Source organism: Frieseomelitta varia, unplaced genomic scaffold (assembly GCF_011392965.1).
Source record: "Frieseomelitta varia isolate USP_RPSP 00005682 unplaced genomic scaffold, Fvar_1.2 scaffold_541, whole genome shotgun sequence".
Taxonomy (NCBI): Eukaryota; Metazoa; Arthropoda; class Insecta; order Hymenoptera; family Apidae; genus Frieseomelitta; species Frieseomelitta varia.
Genome location: NW_025110303.1, coordinates 181510 through 199023, shown reverse-complemented (window position 1 = coordinate 199023; position 17514 = coordinate 181510). Strand labels below are relative to the sequence as shown.

At 43.2% G+C, this 17514-nt stretch overlaps 1 protein-coding gene across 3 annotated transcripts in view; it reads left to right on the top strand.

Moving 5' to 3' along the window:
• The window catches only part of LOC122533598, a 56458-nt gene extending 40007 nt beyond the window's left edge, over positions 1-16451 (top strand). For all 3 annotated transcript variants that reach the window (XM_043663463.1, XM_043663462.1, XM_043663464.1), the window contains 6 exons: positions 7637-7786; positions 12460-12732; positions 13124-13210; positions 13315-13363; positions 13794-14052; positions 15252-16451. In XM_043663463.1, the coding sequence (XP_043519398.1) occupies positions 7637-7786; positions 12460-12732; positions 13124-13210; positions 13315-13363; positions 13794-14052; positions 15252-15825 (1392 nt within the window). In that variant the 3' untranslated portion in view covers positions 15826-16451. The remainder of the gene's footprint in view (positions 1-7636; positions 7787-12459; positions 12733-13123; positions 13211-13314; positions 13364-13793; positions 14053-15251) is intronic.
• The last annotated feature ends 1063 nt before the right edge of the window (positions 16452-17514 follow it).

Sequence of the window (17514 nt, the reverse complement as noted above, 5' to 3'; positions counted from 1 at the left end):
AAAAAAAAAAAAAAAAAGAAAGAAAGGAACAGCCAAACTGCATCCCATCGAGTCGAAAACCCTCCGTCTCTCCACCTGTCCAAGTCGAAACAAGAACCTACACACGCCTACGGCTCCTCGCGGGCGAGCCGGCTAAAGGCAAAACGAACTAAAGGGGTCAAAAATCCGGCAACGATCGTGAGGAGAGACGACGAGCGCACAGTCGGGCGGGCCATGGCTCGTGCCGACGTGGCGTTATTGCAGCAGGGCAAACGAGGCCGCGCATATCAATAAATAACCGTAAGGCAGCGTTAACAACAACAACGATACGTCGCCTATCATTCCGTGCTTCTTTGCCACCACCATCCCCCTCGGTCGGGTCCGCGTCAACCACCCTCCTCGACCACCCACCGCCACCCCCTCCTCCGCCCCCGCCCCGGCCCCCCGCCCGAACAGGGGGTGTGCACACGTAGGTACAATCGATTGCGTCTGCCAAGCTTTTACTCCGGGGGAGAGAAAACCGGCGAATCGACAAATTCGACGCGGCGCACCCCCGTCTCCGAGGAAGGGGTCGCTCACCATCGGCCCCGTCCATTTATATCCTCCTTTCGTCCTCCTCTTTCATACCACCACCCTTCTCCACCTCCATCTCTTCCTCCTCCTTTTCTCCTCACCACCCACTCGTCCTCCTCTCCCTCCCTCTCTATCTATATCTATCTATCTATCTCTCTCTCTCTCTCTCTCTCTCTCTCCTTTTCTCTTTCTTTCCTCTATTTTTTATTGCTATTTTTTCCCTTTTTTTCTCTTTTTTTCTTTTTTTTTTTATATTCCCGGGCGAAAGACGAAGCACCCCGTTATGCACGATAAAAAGTTTAATGTCAGAGAAGACGTCGTGGGCGGCGGAAGTGAGGTGAGAGGGTGGGGCAGGGGGGAGCGAAGAGGGATGAGGTGGAAAGGAGGGGTGGGTAAGGAGGGGGTCTGCAACTGGGGGATGGGTGGGTATGTGGGATGGGTAGGCGCGGGTTCGACGTCGGGACGCTGCGGGTGGAGGAGAGGCGGGTGGGTGGGGGAGGGGGGTTGAAAGTGCCCGGGGATCGTAATGACTCGATATGAAACCCGGGCAGTGCAATTTCTTTCTTCTTCTGCCCTTTCCTTCCTCCCCCGCGCGTCTCGACGTCTTCCTCTTTTTTCATCGCAGTATTTCCCCATAAAAGCGGCCCGGCATAATAAAAAGCGTTATATAGCTGGCACTGAAAAGTAACGCGCGTCTTTCTCTCTCTCTCTCTCTCTCTCTCTCTCTTTCTCTTTCTCATCTCTCTTTTTCTCTTCTCCCCCCACTTGATCTGCTTCGTGTGCTCGTGTAGATGCGTTTATACGTAAGTATAAAATATATACACACACATTGTGTTTGTGTTGTGTGTAGGTTTCACGCGTGTGTTTCTGCAAGAGGAAATGCGTATGCGTGTATGCGTGTGCACAGGTACACAGAGTAAGAAACAGACACGGGGCGGCGCAAGGTCTTTTACGGCCTTATTTGCGGAGACGTAAAAATCGCGAAAATCAATACGGAACTTCTAACATTAAATATTCAGGCTATTGACTGGGCGGGGCCGGTAGAGTCAGACACTCTTTCGTACCTGTGAGAGTACCGAGCACCTTCTCTCCTCCATGGGAAACCATTCTTCCGCGATCGCGATACGCTCTCGCGCGGCGCGCTCCATCCACGGGACCGAGCGCGACGCGCCAACTGCTTCCAGATGTTTCGCGTCTTCTTCTCCTCGTCGAGACTCTGGAAGATTCTTTTGTAGTATCACCAGCCTCTCGCGAGCGAGGACCACTTCTTCTCTTTCCGACAGAAGTCCAGAAGGAATCTGATCCCTGTTTTAACGTGTTCTTAAAAAGTTAACGCGTTGTTATCCCTTTTCTACGATATTCAGGTCCTTTCCAGGTGCTGTTTGTTGTAGCATCGTTGAGCTAATTAGTAATAGTAAATTAAATTCTTAATTAGAGACGGGAACAATTTCGGAGTTTAAATTATCAAGTTTTGGAATACGTGTTCAATTTAACTTGATTTCGTCGCTAAACTCAGCCACGGAGAACAGCAGCGTACGAAATAAAATTAAATATCCCGAATTTCGGTAATTCGAGATTCAGGCTACGTATATTTAGCGTTAACGCCGTTAAATCGGGAGAGAAATGCTACATATTTCTTGAAAATAAAACGAACCAGCCAATGCAAACATATTCGATTCAGCATTTCTAGAACTTCCGCTGCACTACGCGTTGATCGAAATAAATAACAATTTCGATAATGTAATGAAAATTATGACGGTCATCTATATAATCCAGCAGTTGAGGTAAATAATATAATGTAAAGAGTGAATTGATGCAATTGATCAATAAAATTTCAAACTACCAATATCGACAAGTCATTTCAAGCGAGAGTAACAAGTTTTGCAAATTACATACGAAAATCGCAAGTGTTACTTGGTCGTTACGCCTGAAAGGGGATACTTCAACACTGAAAATAACTAAAAGTCAAGATCAAGAGTTGATGAAGAGGCCAGAGAACGAGGATGTGATAACTACGCTGCATTTTGAAACAGTGAAACGTGGAGGATGCGGCTTATCATGTTCTTGCCTCGGTAATCTTCAACTTATCTGATCATCTTACTCGACATAAAATTACAAAAGAATATTTAACTTATCGATTCACTAATATCCGTCTACTCTTGTCTCGTTCGCCGTTGCTATCATTCGGCGTTCCACCTACCTAATGCAAGATACACTAATCGTAGCAAGTTGTGTATTATACAGGGTGTTTCGTAACTTGTGGGACCCACTTCGGGAGCTGATTGTACGCCTAAAAGTAATGAAAAAAAAGTCATGTAAATATAAGTCCTATCTGTCTTTGTTTGTGAGATATAATAAATTTTATAAACAGAGCAAACTCTAGTGAGCTAGTTTTACCAGAGATGGTATATTCAATTTTCATAACAATCATAATTGGGAATGAAGAAAACCCACATGTTATTACGCATTCAAGATATCAACACCAGTTTAGTTTAAACGTATGGGCAGGAATAATTGATAAATTTTTAATTGGACCTTTTTTTCTTGATGGGAAANGCAACATCGATTGAACATGCTGAAATACTACGAAATAGAATAGAGCAAGGCTTCCGACAAATTCGAGAAACACCAGGAATGACAGAGATAGTAACCAGATGAATGACAAGACGCGTGCAGGCTTGTCTTCAAATGCAAGCTGGTCATTTCGAGCTTCTTTTGTAAAAAAGTAATTAAAACAGAAAATTCATTATATCTCATAAACGAAGACAGACAGGACATATATTTATATGACTTTTTTCATTATTTTTAGGCGTATACAATCAGCTCCCGACGTGGGTCCCACAAGTTACGAAACACCCATGTATAAATATCCATGGCCGTCCATAAAGTTACAACATAATCGTAACGTATCGGTGCACGATATTAACGATCACGCGAGAAGAAACGAATTTCCATATCCTTCGGTACGAAATAATTAATTGTCCAGGAACGCATGCGTGCACCGCAGGACGAAATATTTTTGGTATACGCTTTTCATTTCTCGTTATAACCGGAACAAAATGGGTATTTTTTCCCCCCTCCTCCTCCTCCTCCACCTCCTCCCCCCGTCGCCGCTCCGAGTCCCGAGAATAATAGGATATTTGATGCTCGTTATGATTAAAAACGATTTGCGCGCGTGTGGAGTGATCAATGTTGCAATGACAATTTTCAAAGAGCCTGGCCAGGATATATCCCGAGGTTCCTTTTGACGGAAAATTGTTTGATGTATGAAACGATTAACGCTTTAACTGAGCAATTATTTCCAGGGAAAAGCGCAATATCCGACGTTCTTTCTGTAACCGGCAATCAAATTCGACGTTTGCAATTGGTTGAATTGTTTCGGGGCCGCGTTTGTGAAAAATCGGACGATTTGATACACCGAGGGGAGATTGTCAGGGCAACGTTTTCGATAATACACGGCCGCCTCTAACGATAATGCGACCCATAGCTGGCGACCGTTTGTTTTCGCAAACAAAAAAAAAAAAAAAAAAAAAAAAAAAAAAAAAAAGACAAAAAAAAACGGAAACAGAAAAAGAAAGAGCAAACAAACGGAGGGGGAAAGAGAGAGAGAGAGAGAGAAGAAAAAGCGAAAGAAATGAGAGAGAGAGAATTCGCGGCAACTCTTTCTTTCTTTCTTCCTCCCTCTTTCACTGCTATAGCCCCTGTTTAAAGGGTTAAGGAATAAATAATTCGCAACGAAAACGAAACGCGCGGCAGGGGGACCGGTGGGGGGAGGGGCTTTCGCAACCCAACAATACCGTGGTACGAATTAATACGTATTCAGTTGCCTCTTTTTACTTGCATGTAAAATTCTATTGTTGTTCCGCAGAATAATTTTCAAGGAATTACGCGAACGCTCTGGTGTACAAGAGAGAGAGAGAGAGAGAGAGAGAGAGAGAGAAAGAGAGTCGATAGAAACCAGCGGCTCGAGCGACAAAGAGAGAAAAACGAACGAGAAAGACAGTGGAGAAAAAAAAAGAGAAGGAAAATGAGGGGTCGTGGGGGAGACACGATTTACGGGGTGGGTTTACGTTTTCGTGAAATATAAAATGCAAATTCGACGGTGGAAAAATCGTGTAGCGCTCGTGTCCCGCACGTGTAGACAATTAGAACATGCGATCGAGTAAAGAACAGATTCGGGAGTAATTCCTTCCTTTCGTTGGAAATTATTCGTTTCAATCCCCCCCCTCTCCTGTTGCGAGTTCTGCGCGTTTTTCTTTCTTTCTTTCTAGCGACTATTACTATCGTAAAGAAACTCAAACGTAAATTTTACGAAGTATAATACAATTCATTGTACTCGTTTATCGAGACAAGTTGAAGAATATTGAACTGAACGAATGATTATCGGGAATAGCTTAGGAGCTGGTTCGTTCAATCTTGAAATTTTTAATTCCGTTCATATTGAATTTTATCGGCAGAGTCTCTCTCTCTCTCTCTCTCTCTCTCTCTCTCTCTCTCTCTCTCTCTCTGTCGTCTAAATATTAAACTTTGATTTTTGTAAATCTATCGGTGAGACGTTAACGATCTGATTTAAATTTCAGGGATCCAAGGTAAATCTCCATTGGGTTTGTCAGTTAGAAGGTATCAGAGTGTCGAATCAAGTTTTCGTACGAGCCCTCGCGTTTGAAAGAAGTTACAAAGATGATATCCGCGACTTGTTGCATCCAAATACGTATATACGTCCCTTCGGAACCCTAAAAATCGAAAGGGCGTCGATTCCTCAACATCCGCGGGAGAACTCGCGATGGAGGGGGGCGGCGCGATAGCTGCGGAAGTGTCGAACGATAGCTGACAAGTCTAACCTAACCTCGGCTCCGATTTACATCGTCACAAAATGGAAAACGACACGCACATACATATATATATATATATATATATATATATATATATATATATATATATATATATATATATATACTCGGTTTAATCTCGGACAACAAACAAGCTAATGAACGGCAGCGAGTGCAATAAATTTCCCGCAGATTGAAAACAATTTATATTCCACATAATGGCCGAGATGTATGTATATATATATATATCGACTCATATACTCTCACACATATACATATCGATATCTTTCGGAACTAAGCGCCCCCATTCGTTACGTTGCCGTTCAAACGAAAAACGCGGACGGCTTGGGATTTTTTTAAATTGAAACTGGCAAATGAATTTTTCAAGCGGGGTGCGTGTCGCTTGCGAGATTATATCTTCTCCACTTCGCGATAACCAGATCAACGTAAAAAGTAGCAAAGGAGCAACATCAGGATTGGGGGAGGGGGAAGAGGGATATTACGATCGAGCCAGTAAACAGGATAACCGACCGGGAGCATCGGTGGACGTGTTATTTATAAACGACGTGTCAGCAAAATAAAATCAGGATTGACGGAAATACCGGTTGTTCGACGGTGTTAAATACGTAGGCGCGCGTGACGCCGTTCTTGGAGCTCGTCCTTTAAGCCAGTTCCACACTGGGCCTGGGGCAGGGGAAATCGATCTTGAACCGAATTGGGCAGGGTTAGTTCCGCGTCTAAACCGTGATCTGACCTAAATCCATCGGTGTTTCAGGTTTCTCGAGCGCTTTCCTCCGTATCGATTCGATTCAATTTAACACGGTTCCCTTTCGACTCGGTTTCGTCTATTAAGATCGCTCCAGTTCGCTGCAGCCGCCACGATTCACCTGTCGCTGTTTTCACCGCGATTGCGGGAAATCGGCGTCGGTTCGCGGTTCCGTTCGATCGGCTTCAGTCTTGATCGAATCGGATTCTGTCGCGTCTCTACGTTTCTCCAACTCGAATTTTCATTTTTAAGTTAGGTCGAACGGAGACTTTTCATTTTTTAATCTACAGATTCCGACGAGCGTGTAACAGGCTCCCGCGATAAGAAAAATGAATCACAGCGGCGAGGGAGAAAGAACGAGAGAGACAGCATCTCTCGTTCGTCGAGTGCTTCATTGACTTTCATGACAGATCTCTGCACACGGATAGCTGGGGCTCTCGGGCGTCGAAGCGGAAATACATATTTTATCGACAATGTTCGGAAGTGCCGCGTAAGAATTTGATCATCGCCGTGATCTGTTCGTTGCTGTCGTCGCACGTTCGTGCCGGCCGCGTGTCTTAAGCCGTAGCAACATGCTTTTATAACTTGTTAGTACAACTTGTCCAACGCTATAAATACGCGAGTACACAGGCGAGACTTCTCTATATATATATACGACAACAAGATGATTTTCTAACAAGTTGTACATCTTGTTATAATACTGTGTAAATCCGAGTTTAAATATCGCTCGTTCGTAGTATTTAAGTAAGCATTAAGAAAGCCCGCTGGCTTTCCAGCGAGACGTGACAATTATTCTAATCTTTGGAGTATTAAGGAAAGCATTAATTCACTCGGAATTTTATGTATTACGTATTACGTTTATTACATGTAAATTTGCTCCGCTCGCGAGAGTTTGCAATAACAAATTTATACAGTATCAGGGATAATTGGGGATTAAAATCTTCAACGATTATCGCAACTTTAATTAATAACTGTATTAATTTACTCGTTCAATTTCTCGTTCTTCAAGTTTCTAGGAAAACTGTGCAGAATCCTTGGAATATCTTCTCGTTGTTAAAAAATAAAATATACAATTTGTTTACCTGTACAATTCCCTGTAAAAACACAGAAATGCAAGATCCACTTATCTTTGTACGTGTGAATACGTCCCTGTGCATGCGAGCCGTGCATCTGCGAATTCGTGGAATAACAGAGGCGCGGCGATTTTTCGGGGTAATTAATGAAGAGCGACATGGCGTCGCGTGCCCTTGCCCCCCCGGACCTACGAATTAACTTTCGTTGCGGACCTTAATTTCCTTGATTCTTGATATCCTCTTGTCCATTGAACTCAAATATTTGTCAAGGACGCGTTTGTCGGTCACGTTTCCCTTCCCGCGCGCGTAACCGGTTTTGCCCCGGCCTTTAATGGTTGATTTGCAAGCGTCGAAACTTTCGACGGATCGTTCCAGGTCCCTTCATTAACGCGCCCTTTCGCTTTTTGTTTTCGCAGGTGGTTCTATCAGCATGCAGCACGTATTTCGACACGATCCTGTCCCAGTACGAGGAGAAAGACCCCATCGTTATAATGCGGGACGTTAAATTCTCAGACATCAAAGTGCTGGTCGAGTTTATGTACAAGGGAGAGATCAACATTGATCACGTGAGTAATTTAAGAACCTCTCGCCTATCCAATTCCACGTCCCGTCCGACATTCTCCGTTAATTCTCTCCAATTAGAATGTAAGAAGAAAAAAAAAAACCCCACATCTGTCGGTTGAGCTAATTTGTGAGGCCGTTTCGAAATTTTTTTGCCCCACGAAATAGAAACGAATTTCGTAGGTTATATTTGCTGAATTTCGTAACTATAAATGTACGACCGTCTCTAAATTTACTATCAATATGTACCAAACCACTGTCGACGAAACGTTGACAATTCGACGAACTGAAAACTGATTAAAACTGAAAGAAATAAAGGCCCACGGTGGAAAAACCCGTAGACTCTTTGGAGTCTCTTTTCAGCGACTTATTTACATCGTGGACATTTACGAGGGGCACTTGTGTCCCGCTGACGGAGGGAAAAATGTCGCGGGAGGGGAAAGAACGCGGCTGCTGGCCTCAATTTATTAATAATTGAAGACTCTTTGCCGTTCGAGGTTCGGAAGCGTGCCGCCGCTTCAAAGCAACCCGAACTTCCCATTAATCTCAGCAGCAAAAATCGCTTCGGCGACGATGCAATTTGTTTTGCAACCGGGAGCAGCCACGGTCAATCGTTCTCCTCTTTCTCTCGCTTCCTCTCGTCTTCTTCCATTCGCGGGCTAATCGAACAAAAGCGAAGAGGCGCCCTTCCACTTTTGTCGTCGTGGTGGGAACCGTCGCCGATGAAAATCGAATCGATAGTCTCATTACGACGCTACGCCTAATTAACGATCCGAGTAAGTTTTTTTGCCTTTCAGTGGTTTGGATTCTGTCTCAACGGTGGTTGTGTGGCGGAGCATTGGGTTCGCCAGCGTGTGCTCAAGCTCCGACGAGCTTGACAAGAAACAGGAAAACGGCATTGGTTAACAATCGTTTATTTCCTTCCTAGGAAAAAAAAAAAAAAAAAAAGAACGATATAACTAGCCATGGTATAGAGCCAATAAGCACGTGTGTGCATGTGCATTGGCATACTCTCTTCTACTTTGACACGCCTGCATACGTTGCGTCGCGTTGTTTTAATTATCTACGAGTTGGCTTTATAGAGTTGTGACGCAAATTATTGAGTTTCAGTGTTCGTTCGTTTTAACGTGATTCGCCTATGGGCAGGTAGCATCTAATTTTCATAGTGGAGCAGCAGTGCGTTCTTTCTTTCTTTTTTTTTTTTTTTCAAGAATTATCTAGTCAATACTGCAATATTTTCTCAATAGTTTCAAGTATATCGAAATATAAACCCAGGCGAAACAAGTAATAAATTTATTACTTCTCGATAATTTCTATCCAGTGATATATCATACCGACCGAGTTCCAAAAAGAAAGCGGCGAATTATTGTATACGGCTCGGTCACTCGTTACGGTCCGCAATCGGTTGCCAGCGCATGGTGGTTGTCAAATGGAAACACCGTGACAGTGAACGTATTAATAAGAAAGATTTAAGGAGACGAAGAAGAGCAAGGGAACGAGATTGACGTGAACGATTTACGTGCAATTGCATCCACACGCTGTGCAATTAGCTTCTGAAACCAATCGGTTCCACGATCGAAACTGGCAAATGACAGGCCTGACTTCTGTCAGAAAAGCAAATTTATTTCAAACTTTTAGAAAACTGAAGCTCCGACTTGGCGTTCTTTTTTTTTTTTTTTTTTTTTTTTTTTTGCGGCAAAACTTGAAAGAGAAAATCCTTCGAATTAGCTGCGAACTGGCTCGTCGTTCGTCGAATTTTCGCGAACGACCAGCTGCGAGCCGAGAGAATTCGAACGAGGGAACGCTAAATAATATGAGAACTTTCTACACAAACGGTTCTCCGCGTGGCTTTCTATCAGCCACGAACGGAATTGGAAAAATGCTTATGTAGGTCAGCGTCTCCGGGGCAGCGAATAATGTGTATTTCAGAAACGACCGTCACCCACCATAGGCGGCTTGTGTTTCCCCGCTTTCGTTTCAGCTCGCGTGCTACTGAAAAACCACGTGTACGTCTCTCCCCCCCCTCCCCCCTCCCCCCTGTCCACCCACCTCGCCGCGACCATCGCGCGCAAATCCGATCGAGTGCTCGAAAGCTCTTTTTATACCGAGCGCACGAGTCCGAACGAATCGATGCGGCCCCCGCGGTTCGAGACGTCGGCGTGCAGATTTTCACCGGAGCCGGATTTTTCGCAGGCGGCGACGATGGAGAAAGCACTCTCGCGACTGTGCCTGATCACGACTAGAAACACGGAAGAACACGGGGAATTTCAAGTTACTGGCCGTTCTCTGCTCTCGGGTATATATCCTCTTTCCTCAACCTGAATCCGATTCTCGTCCGAGTGACACCGGCGTGTTTTATCTCCGGCACAGCGGTGCAACAGCACATACGCACGGAAGAATGTCCCTTCGGCCGATATTGACTATAGAAGGGAAAAATTTCTCGAGTAGATTGAGAAACGCAATTGAGAAAATGGAAATTGCCGGAAACGTTACGGGGAAATACTTTGAAACGCATTTCATGAGCTGTTTTAACGCGAAGGTGGTGCAAGCCGATTTCTTTTTTTCCTTTTTTCTTTTTTTTTTTTGCAATTTGTTTAGCGTAACACCACACTTTGAAAATTTAATCTCCATTCTGTTTCGTGCAGAAGCGTAAAAATGTAGCTTTGCAATGGGTTCGTACAAAAGAGTACGTAGCTTCTTTGTAAATATTATCATATTTTACGAAATTTTCACTTCATCCCTCGTTATTATTTCTCTTTTTCTTTTCTTTTTTTCTTTTTCCTCTTTTCCTTTTTTTGTATCTACATTCGCTCTTGCGTTAAACGGCTCTTAACGTGCAAATTATCACGAGTGTATAAAATACGATTCAAAGGAATCTTTTTAATTGAATTTAATTATAACGCGCAGAGTAAATAGGCTGGCTAATGTCAATTAGCAGAAATAAAATGGCAATAATCGAAGGTGGCTGAGAATTAATTTAATTTTGCACAGGCACGCCAGTTTAAGTATGCATGTCTGTTCAATGTTGAGATGGATCAATAGGATTAATCACACTTACGCAAATTTCACGAAGTGTTCATTGAAAATGACTACGAAATTTCACATGTATCCCTTGTTTCGAATGAAATTTGACAGAGCATTTGACAGCTGTAATACAATGTGGAGAATTAAGAGCAGAGAGAAAAAGAGTTCGTCGTCCGTCGCAACTGTGGAAATAAAGGAAAAATATTAATCTTTCGATAAAATTACGCTCAGTGTTCAATTATTATTCAGCACAATGTATCTTCTCTCGTGCGCTGCGCGCATTTCTGTATCCTCGACAATTTCTCTTCTTAAATCCATAAAAACTCGCGTATACTCGGATACATTACATTATACATTCAAATATTCAGATCTATATTGACCGAGTATCCAAGAATTCGAATCTCAATCGAGTAAGCCAAGATCGAATATCGGATTTTTCCCTCCCCCCCTGTCACATGTAGCCCCGACAATCCGATTCATTATTCGCTGCCTCGAATCCCAGTTTTTGATCGAACAGATTCGTGCTGCCCGGCCGAGGAAATTAAAACCGGCCCCGGAATTAATGGAATTACTAATTTTTTTCCCTCGCGATCGCTTTCCCTACCCTTCCCAGAACTCTTTCCAAAACGAGAACGGTACAGAGGTAATTAGATTTACTTAGCTTCGCGAGCTTTCTTATTCGATTTTTTCCCCCGCATATATGGACCCTCTGTCGCTGGATACGTACGAGAGTTTCTCGCGCGAGAAGACGAGAATATGGGGGGCAAACTCGTGCCAGAAAAAGAAAACGACGTGTTTCGTATATTATACCATTTATGCTCGTTGCCTGGCACCACGGTGGAAATATTGAAAGCGGATCGGTTAAAAATATTGCTCGCCGGCTTGGCCCGTAACTCTTGCCAGGAATGGTTAAACCACTCGGGCTTAATGTCGACCGAAACGAGAGGCAACTCTACTTACCTTGATTAGTCGGGGGGAGAGTATCTATCTATGTACATCTACCTTTCTTCTTCTACGCGAATTTCGATTCTCTTTATTTCGCCCATATTTGTATAAGGGCGTTTCTGAAAGTGGCAGATTTTAGGAGAATCTTGAATATCTTCCGAGAGTTTACCGAGAGAGATCGTTTAAGTACTCGAAAGTTTTTCGTTGATCCCGAGTCTCGAAAGTCTTGATTAATCCGGAGCCTTGAAATTTCTGAAGTCCTCGGCTCGATAGAAGACCGAGTGGTCTCGGTAGAGAAATCCAGAAAGTTTTTCAACGTTTCGAAATATGTTTCGCACGTATGCACGCTGTACGTCAACGATACAAAATGTAATGTCCTATTTCTCGCTAAACGATTATTCGATTAACTTATAAAAAAAAAAAAAAAAAAAAAAAAAAAAAGAGCAGTACCACCACCTTTGGAGACAATCTGTTCAATGTTATTCGGCAGTTAAGGTGTTGAAACGTTGATTGGAGATTCCACGAGCTGGAACTCGAAATCAAAGACGAGAAACCCCCGACGCCCGGCAACGTCTGAAAGGGTTAAACGACAAAGAGCAGCTTAGTTCGCTCCGTCAAAGGAGAGAAAAATATACGGCCAGCGTGTCTTTTGAAAGGTTCGTTTCTGTTTTCCAGGTTGATTAAAAATCGTGATGCGTGGATGTTTCAGACGAGATTGTCGTCCCTGTTGAAAACCGCGGAGGATTTGCATATCAAGGGGCTGGCCGAGGTGAGCTGGCGTAGCGATTCCACGCAAAATGATCTAGGAAACAGCGGTCACAGTCCCGGTGCGGCGACTCCAGGTGTCGAGACGGTCCTTAGGGAAGGCGATGCCGACGAGCCGCCACCGCCGAAGCAAAGACGCAGAGGGCGTCCGCCTCTGGACGATCCACCCTCGGCCCACGACGTTTTCACACCGAAGATCACATGTATTACTGGAAATGTACGTCAAGTTGCCCTCCTCGCTTGTGCCTCTTCAGATATCTTCCTCTATTTTATAAATACACATCTTTCCTTTTTTATATTTTATTATTTTATATAAATATTAAAACTAACGTAAAAATTTGTATTATATATATTTAATTTTGTTATATTTCGTTTTCGTCAACATCTTGACGAGAAAAATATTAAATACATACTCGTCTCAGCAGTTGAGAATTAACGAACAATATACATAACACGTTCAACGCATGCTTCAAGTGAAACCAATATATATTGTAAAAAGATCGAGTCATACATTAATCCTTCCGTCTCATCGATCGCAATCGACAGTTGTACGAGGCGCGGGTCTCCACTATTTGACGCGTGTATCTCAAATATTGTCGATTTCCCAGGAGGAAATGATGAGCGAGGGCGGTGACCACGAGAGTTGGGACGACGAGATGATGATGAACGAAAATAACGAAACGCCACTGCCGATGGTAAGAAACAACTTCTTTCCTCTTTGCTTCCATCTACGATCGCTTCGGTTAAAACGCCCTACGATGATATTTTAACAAGCACTGTGTATCGTCGTACTTTGCAGCTATCGTACATGTCGAAGGATGACAGCGCATCCGACCAGGAAAAGAAAGGTACGTGACTTGGTCGATCGAACAAAATTCTAGTCGTCTATTAGGCTCTCTTGTAGCTACTATGGATGATAACAGACGTACTCGATTCTTTTCTTTCTCTCGTGCACAAGTGGCTGCACAAAATTCATTCTCTATAATCCACAAATATGTAAATTCATTAAAATTCAGCTGGGCAAAATCGTTTGGTGGCTGTTGCGAGATTTTTGAACTTACGTTGCCTGAAATGGGTCTTTTCTTTTTTATTTAAATTAATTGACAAAATGATTGTTCAAACAATATGTCGTCTTATTTGACTCTGGGTATGTCAATTGATAAATGTAACAGGATCACACATCATTTTGTTCAACTGTGGATTGATTATTTTATACACTGTACGACCTGTTGTTTCGCCAGGCACGAGGAATCTAAATGCGATTTGATTTTGCCGCAGCGCCTACCACACCCTCGAATTCCAACGCCACGAATCCATCGATCCCTGAACAATTCCGAGACGTCGTGAAGATGAACGATTACCTGACGACGGGACGCCGCCAAGAGTTCTGGGAGGAGCCGTTCACGCGACGCGTTATGGACGCCATTAAGAGCAAAGAACTGGAAATGAAGACCGCCGCTGAGATACTTGGCGTGTCTTACGGAACACTCTATGGCAGATATCGCGACAGTTATGGTTGCCTTAAACATCCGTATAGGTAATAGAAACAGACTTGCAACCGACGACACGACGATTGTCGCTTTTTGATTGCCTTTGCCGCGACTGGTTACTACTTATTGCCTTCTCCTCTGTTTTACGACCGTGTCGTGCTGTGTATCATGTTTTAGACTAGAGACTCGCAATTTTAAACGTGTACGCAAGATGTATTAAATGAAGAATCAAAACGCACGCAAAGGTGGTGTTTATTGACATTGCTAAAAGTCTAAAAATGAGGAACATATAACAAATCAACAATATACTCGTCCTTAAATATATATTATATATATTTAATGTATTGTTATATCTTATTCTTTTTAAACTTCTTGAATTATTTCATTATCTGTACGGTACTCTAGTATCATCTTTAATCTATTTTTAGATTAAACACTCAAAGGATTAGGAATCCTTGCTCACCTTATATAGATCCATGCTCATCTTATATAGTCGAGAGATTTACTATCGCTTCGTGTGGCTCCAAAGGCAAGATTTCTTATAAGCATCAATATCTTAACGTGAGATTTTTTCCTGGATGAAACATTATTTGTTTTCTTTTTTACACGCGATTTTCAAATCGAGTTGCATTTGTATCAGGCGGGCCTTTTCCACTGTATAAATACGTTTATGTACGCATGCGTCAGATGCGCATGCGTCTGAAGCGCAGGCGCTCGATGATTATAGGAAATCCCATCTTCAAATGTTGCATTTGCTTTTTTTTCCTTTTTTTTTTTTTTTCCTCTTTTCCTTTTTTCACTCGCTTCACATATATACACCACGATCTAGCGGTGTATATTGACAGTTGATTAGAAATTTTTCTTGGGAATAAATTTGAGAAATACGTGATGCCAAGTGAAATCGTGTATTAACCCGCTTTCGTTCGGCTTCGTTTTTACGTTGCCATGTTTCAACTACGCTTTTTCTTCTTCTCCCGTTTTCTTTTCAAATATTTTATCCCTAGGAAGATGTAAAAAAAAGAAAAAAAAAAACTACAGAATTCACTTTCGTTTGTCATATTATCGGCTGCAAAAATTTATTAACTTTATAAAACTGTATTCATTAAATTCGTTTACAAATTAAGACACGAGTAGTTCTACGATATTTTTCCAAATTAAATTTTCTATTCTATTCGAGGAATATCGTTTTCTCTTAGTCATCCTAGAATTACGTAGAGAATGTTAACATTTCAAATCTGTCTTACAGAGTAAGGGATTTTTGGTCAGAGCCAGGCCCGGCGGAGGTGTTGGCCAAGCTACGAAGGAAAGAAATCACGTTGTTCCGTGCAGCTGAGTTCCTGAACGTGACCGTCCACACGTTGGCCACCTATCTGTCGACGCTGCAGGGCCCGGACAGAATTTCGCTGGCCGGTGACCTGAGCGTGGCGTCCGGTGCCATCGATGGTAACAACGAGACACCGGAGAACAACGAGTCGGTGAACGACATACTGCAGAAAATCAACGCGAACGCGGCCACCACAGCTACACCGACAACCTCGACGCCCATCAAAAGAGAAGGCGGCGGTTACATCGAGGTGCCCACGCCCGTCCCAAAGCCAGCCACCTCCGTGTTGGAGAACAACCCGGACATCACGATCGTGAAGACAGAGAACATGCCACGCAAACGGGAATACGCGAAAGTATCGAACACGGAGAACAACAACGCGAAGCTGATGAGCGGCGGTGCAGTGAGCGAGGTGACGCAGCAGCAGCAGCAGCAGCAACAACAGCAGAAGATCACCGATCCGTTGTCGTTGAACAACGACAACAGCAAACCCTAACTATTCAGGCCTTATCTGCAACCGGCGAATCCCCGTGCACCAAGCGCTAACTACAGATCCGAGCTGTGCCCTCGCAGATTCTATTCGAATGTGTTTACTCGTTTCCTCACGAATTTTCATTTAAAGTAGAAGAAGAAGAAGAAGGGAGGAAAACGGAAGGAAGGTGGGGAGGCGTTGATAATTATTCGTCGTCGTGACGTCGTCGTCGCAGCCTTGGCCCGTTCGTTGACTCTCCAGGCACGCCAGCCCACGCCAGCGAAAAGAAAAAAGAAAAAAGAAAAAAAAAAACGTAGCTTTAGACAATCTCGCGTGTACGACGGTCGTCGTCGTCGTCGTCGTCATCGTGGCATAGGTTGGAAGTCGCGTCGACAACCACAGGCGAAACTGCCGCGAGTAAACCAGGAAAATGAGAGAAAAAGACGTTCCAGAGCGAGGGTTCTAGCGAGGGATAGCATTTAAGAGCGGAGCCGGCTTTATTATTCGACGGGACAGAGGAACTTGCGAAGCGCGAGGACTTGTTGCGTTCCGGTGGTCCTGCCTTCGGATCCCGGCTCGATTCTATCCCTTCCCCGTTGCACGGAAGCAACCGCCTGCCGCGCGTATATTTTCCAGATAAAAAAAAAAGAGGAAGAAAAAAACGAACAGAGTGCGTCGAAACTAGAGAACGATTCCTTCTTAAAAAAAANAAAAAAAAAAAAAAAAAAAAAGAATTAGTACCTAGCGATATACGGTTCTTCGTTACTTCAAAATTGGTTCGCTTTGAAAATCCAAAGTCGGTATAGCCATTGTCGAGATCATCGTACGTTTGGCCTTCAAGCAGCAAGGAACAAACGAGATGAAAGACGAGAAAAAGGGAAAAGAACGACACAGTCACACGCATACATACATATATACACACACACACGTACACGCGCATATACGCATACAGAGAAAGACAAAAAGAAAGAAAGAAATGAAGAAAAGAAACGAACGAATGAAAGAAAGAAAGAAAGAAAGAAACGTGTAATAAAGTTCAATCGAAGTTCCTTTTGAATAACGATGTAGGGTGTATCGCGAAAAGAATGCCTAGACTATTTTCTGCCGCATGTGTCTGTATGGTAGCACGTAAAGAGCGACAATATTATTCACCCGTAGACCCGTCAGTATAGCGATCCCAGAGTGACAGTTCTTTGAGGGATAGATGTTTCTTGTGCGATCGTCGTTTTAAACAAACATTGCACGAGCGTATATTTCAGCGGTAATATTGAAAATACACTTTTGCAACGGGAGCCTTAAATCGCGCGTTAGAGACACTTTACAATATGCGATTCGCCGACACGAGATTCATTTACACATATACACATGTGTATATCTGTCTTTCTTTTCGAAACACGTCAACCGACGACGAACTTTGCATTTGTTTCTTTTCTTTTTCTCTTTTTTTCTTTGTTTTTCATTTCGAACGGTGTGACTTTGCAGAAATCTCGAGCGTACGCTCGCGCGGAAACGATTTTTCTCGTTAAATGGAATTCTTGACGGTCGCTTTTAAACGATGTAGAACTTTCAAAGAGTAAGCCATTTGATGCGCAAACCCAAGGAGAAACGGTACAATTCTAACTTCTTTGTTTCTTTCTCACTTTCTGTTCTCGACTTTTCTCTATCACTCCGTCTCCTTTTCTCATTCTAGTTTTCCTTTTTTTTTTTTTTTTT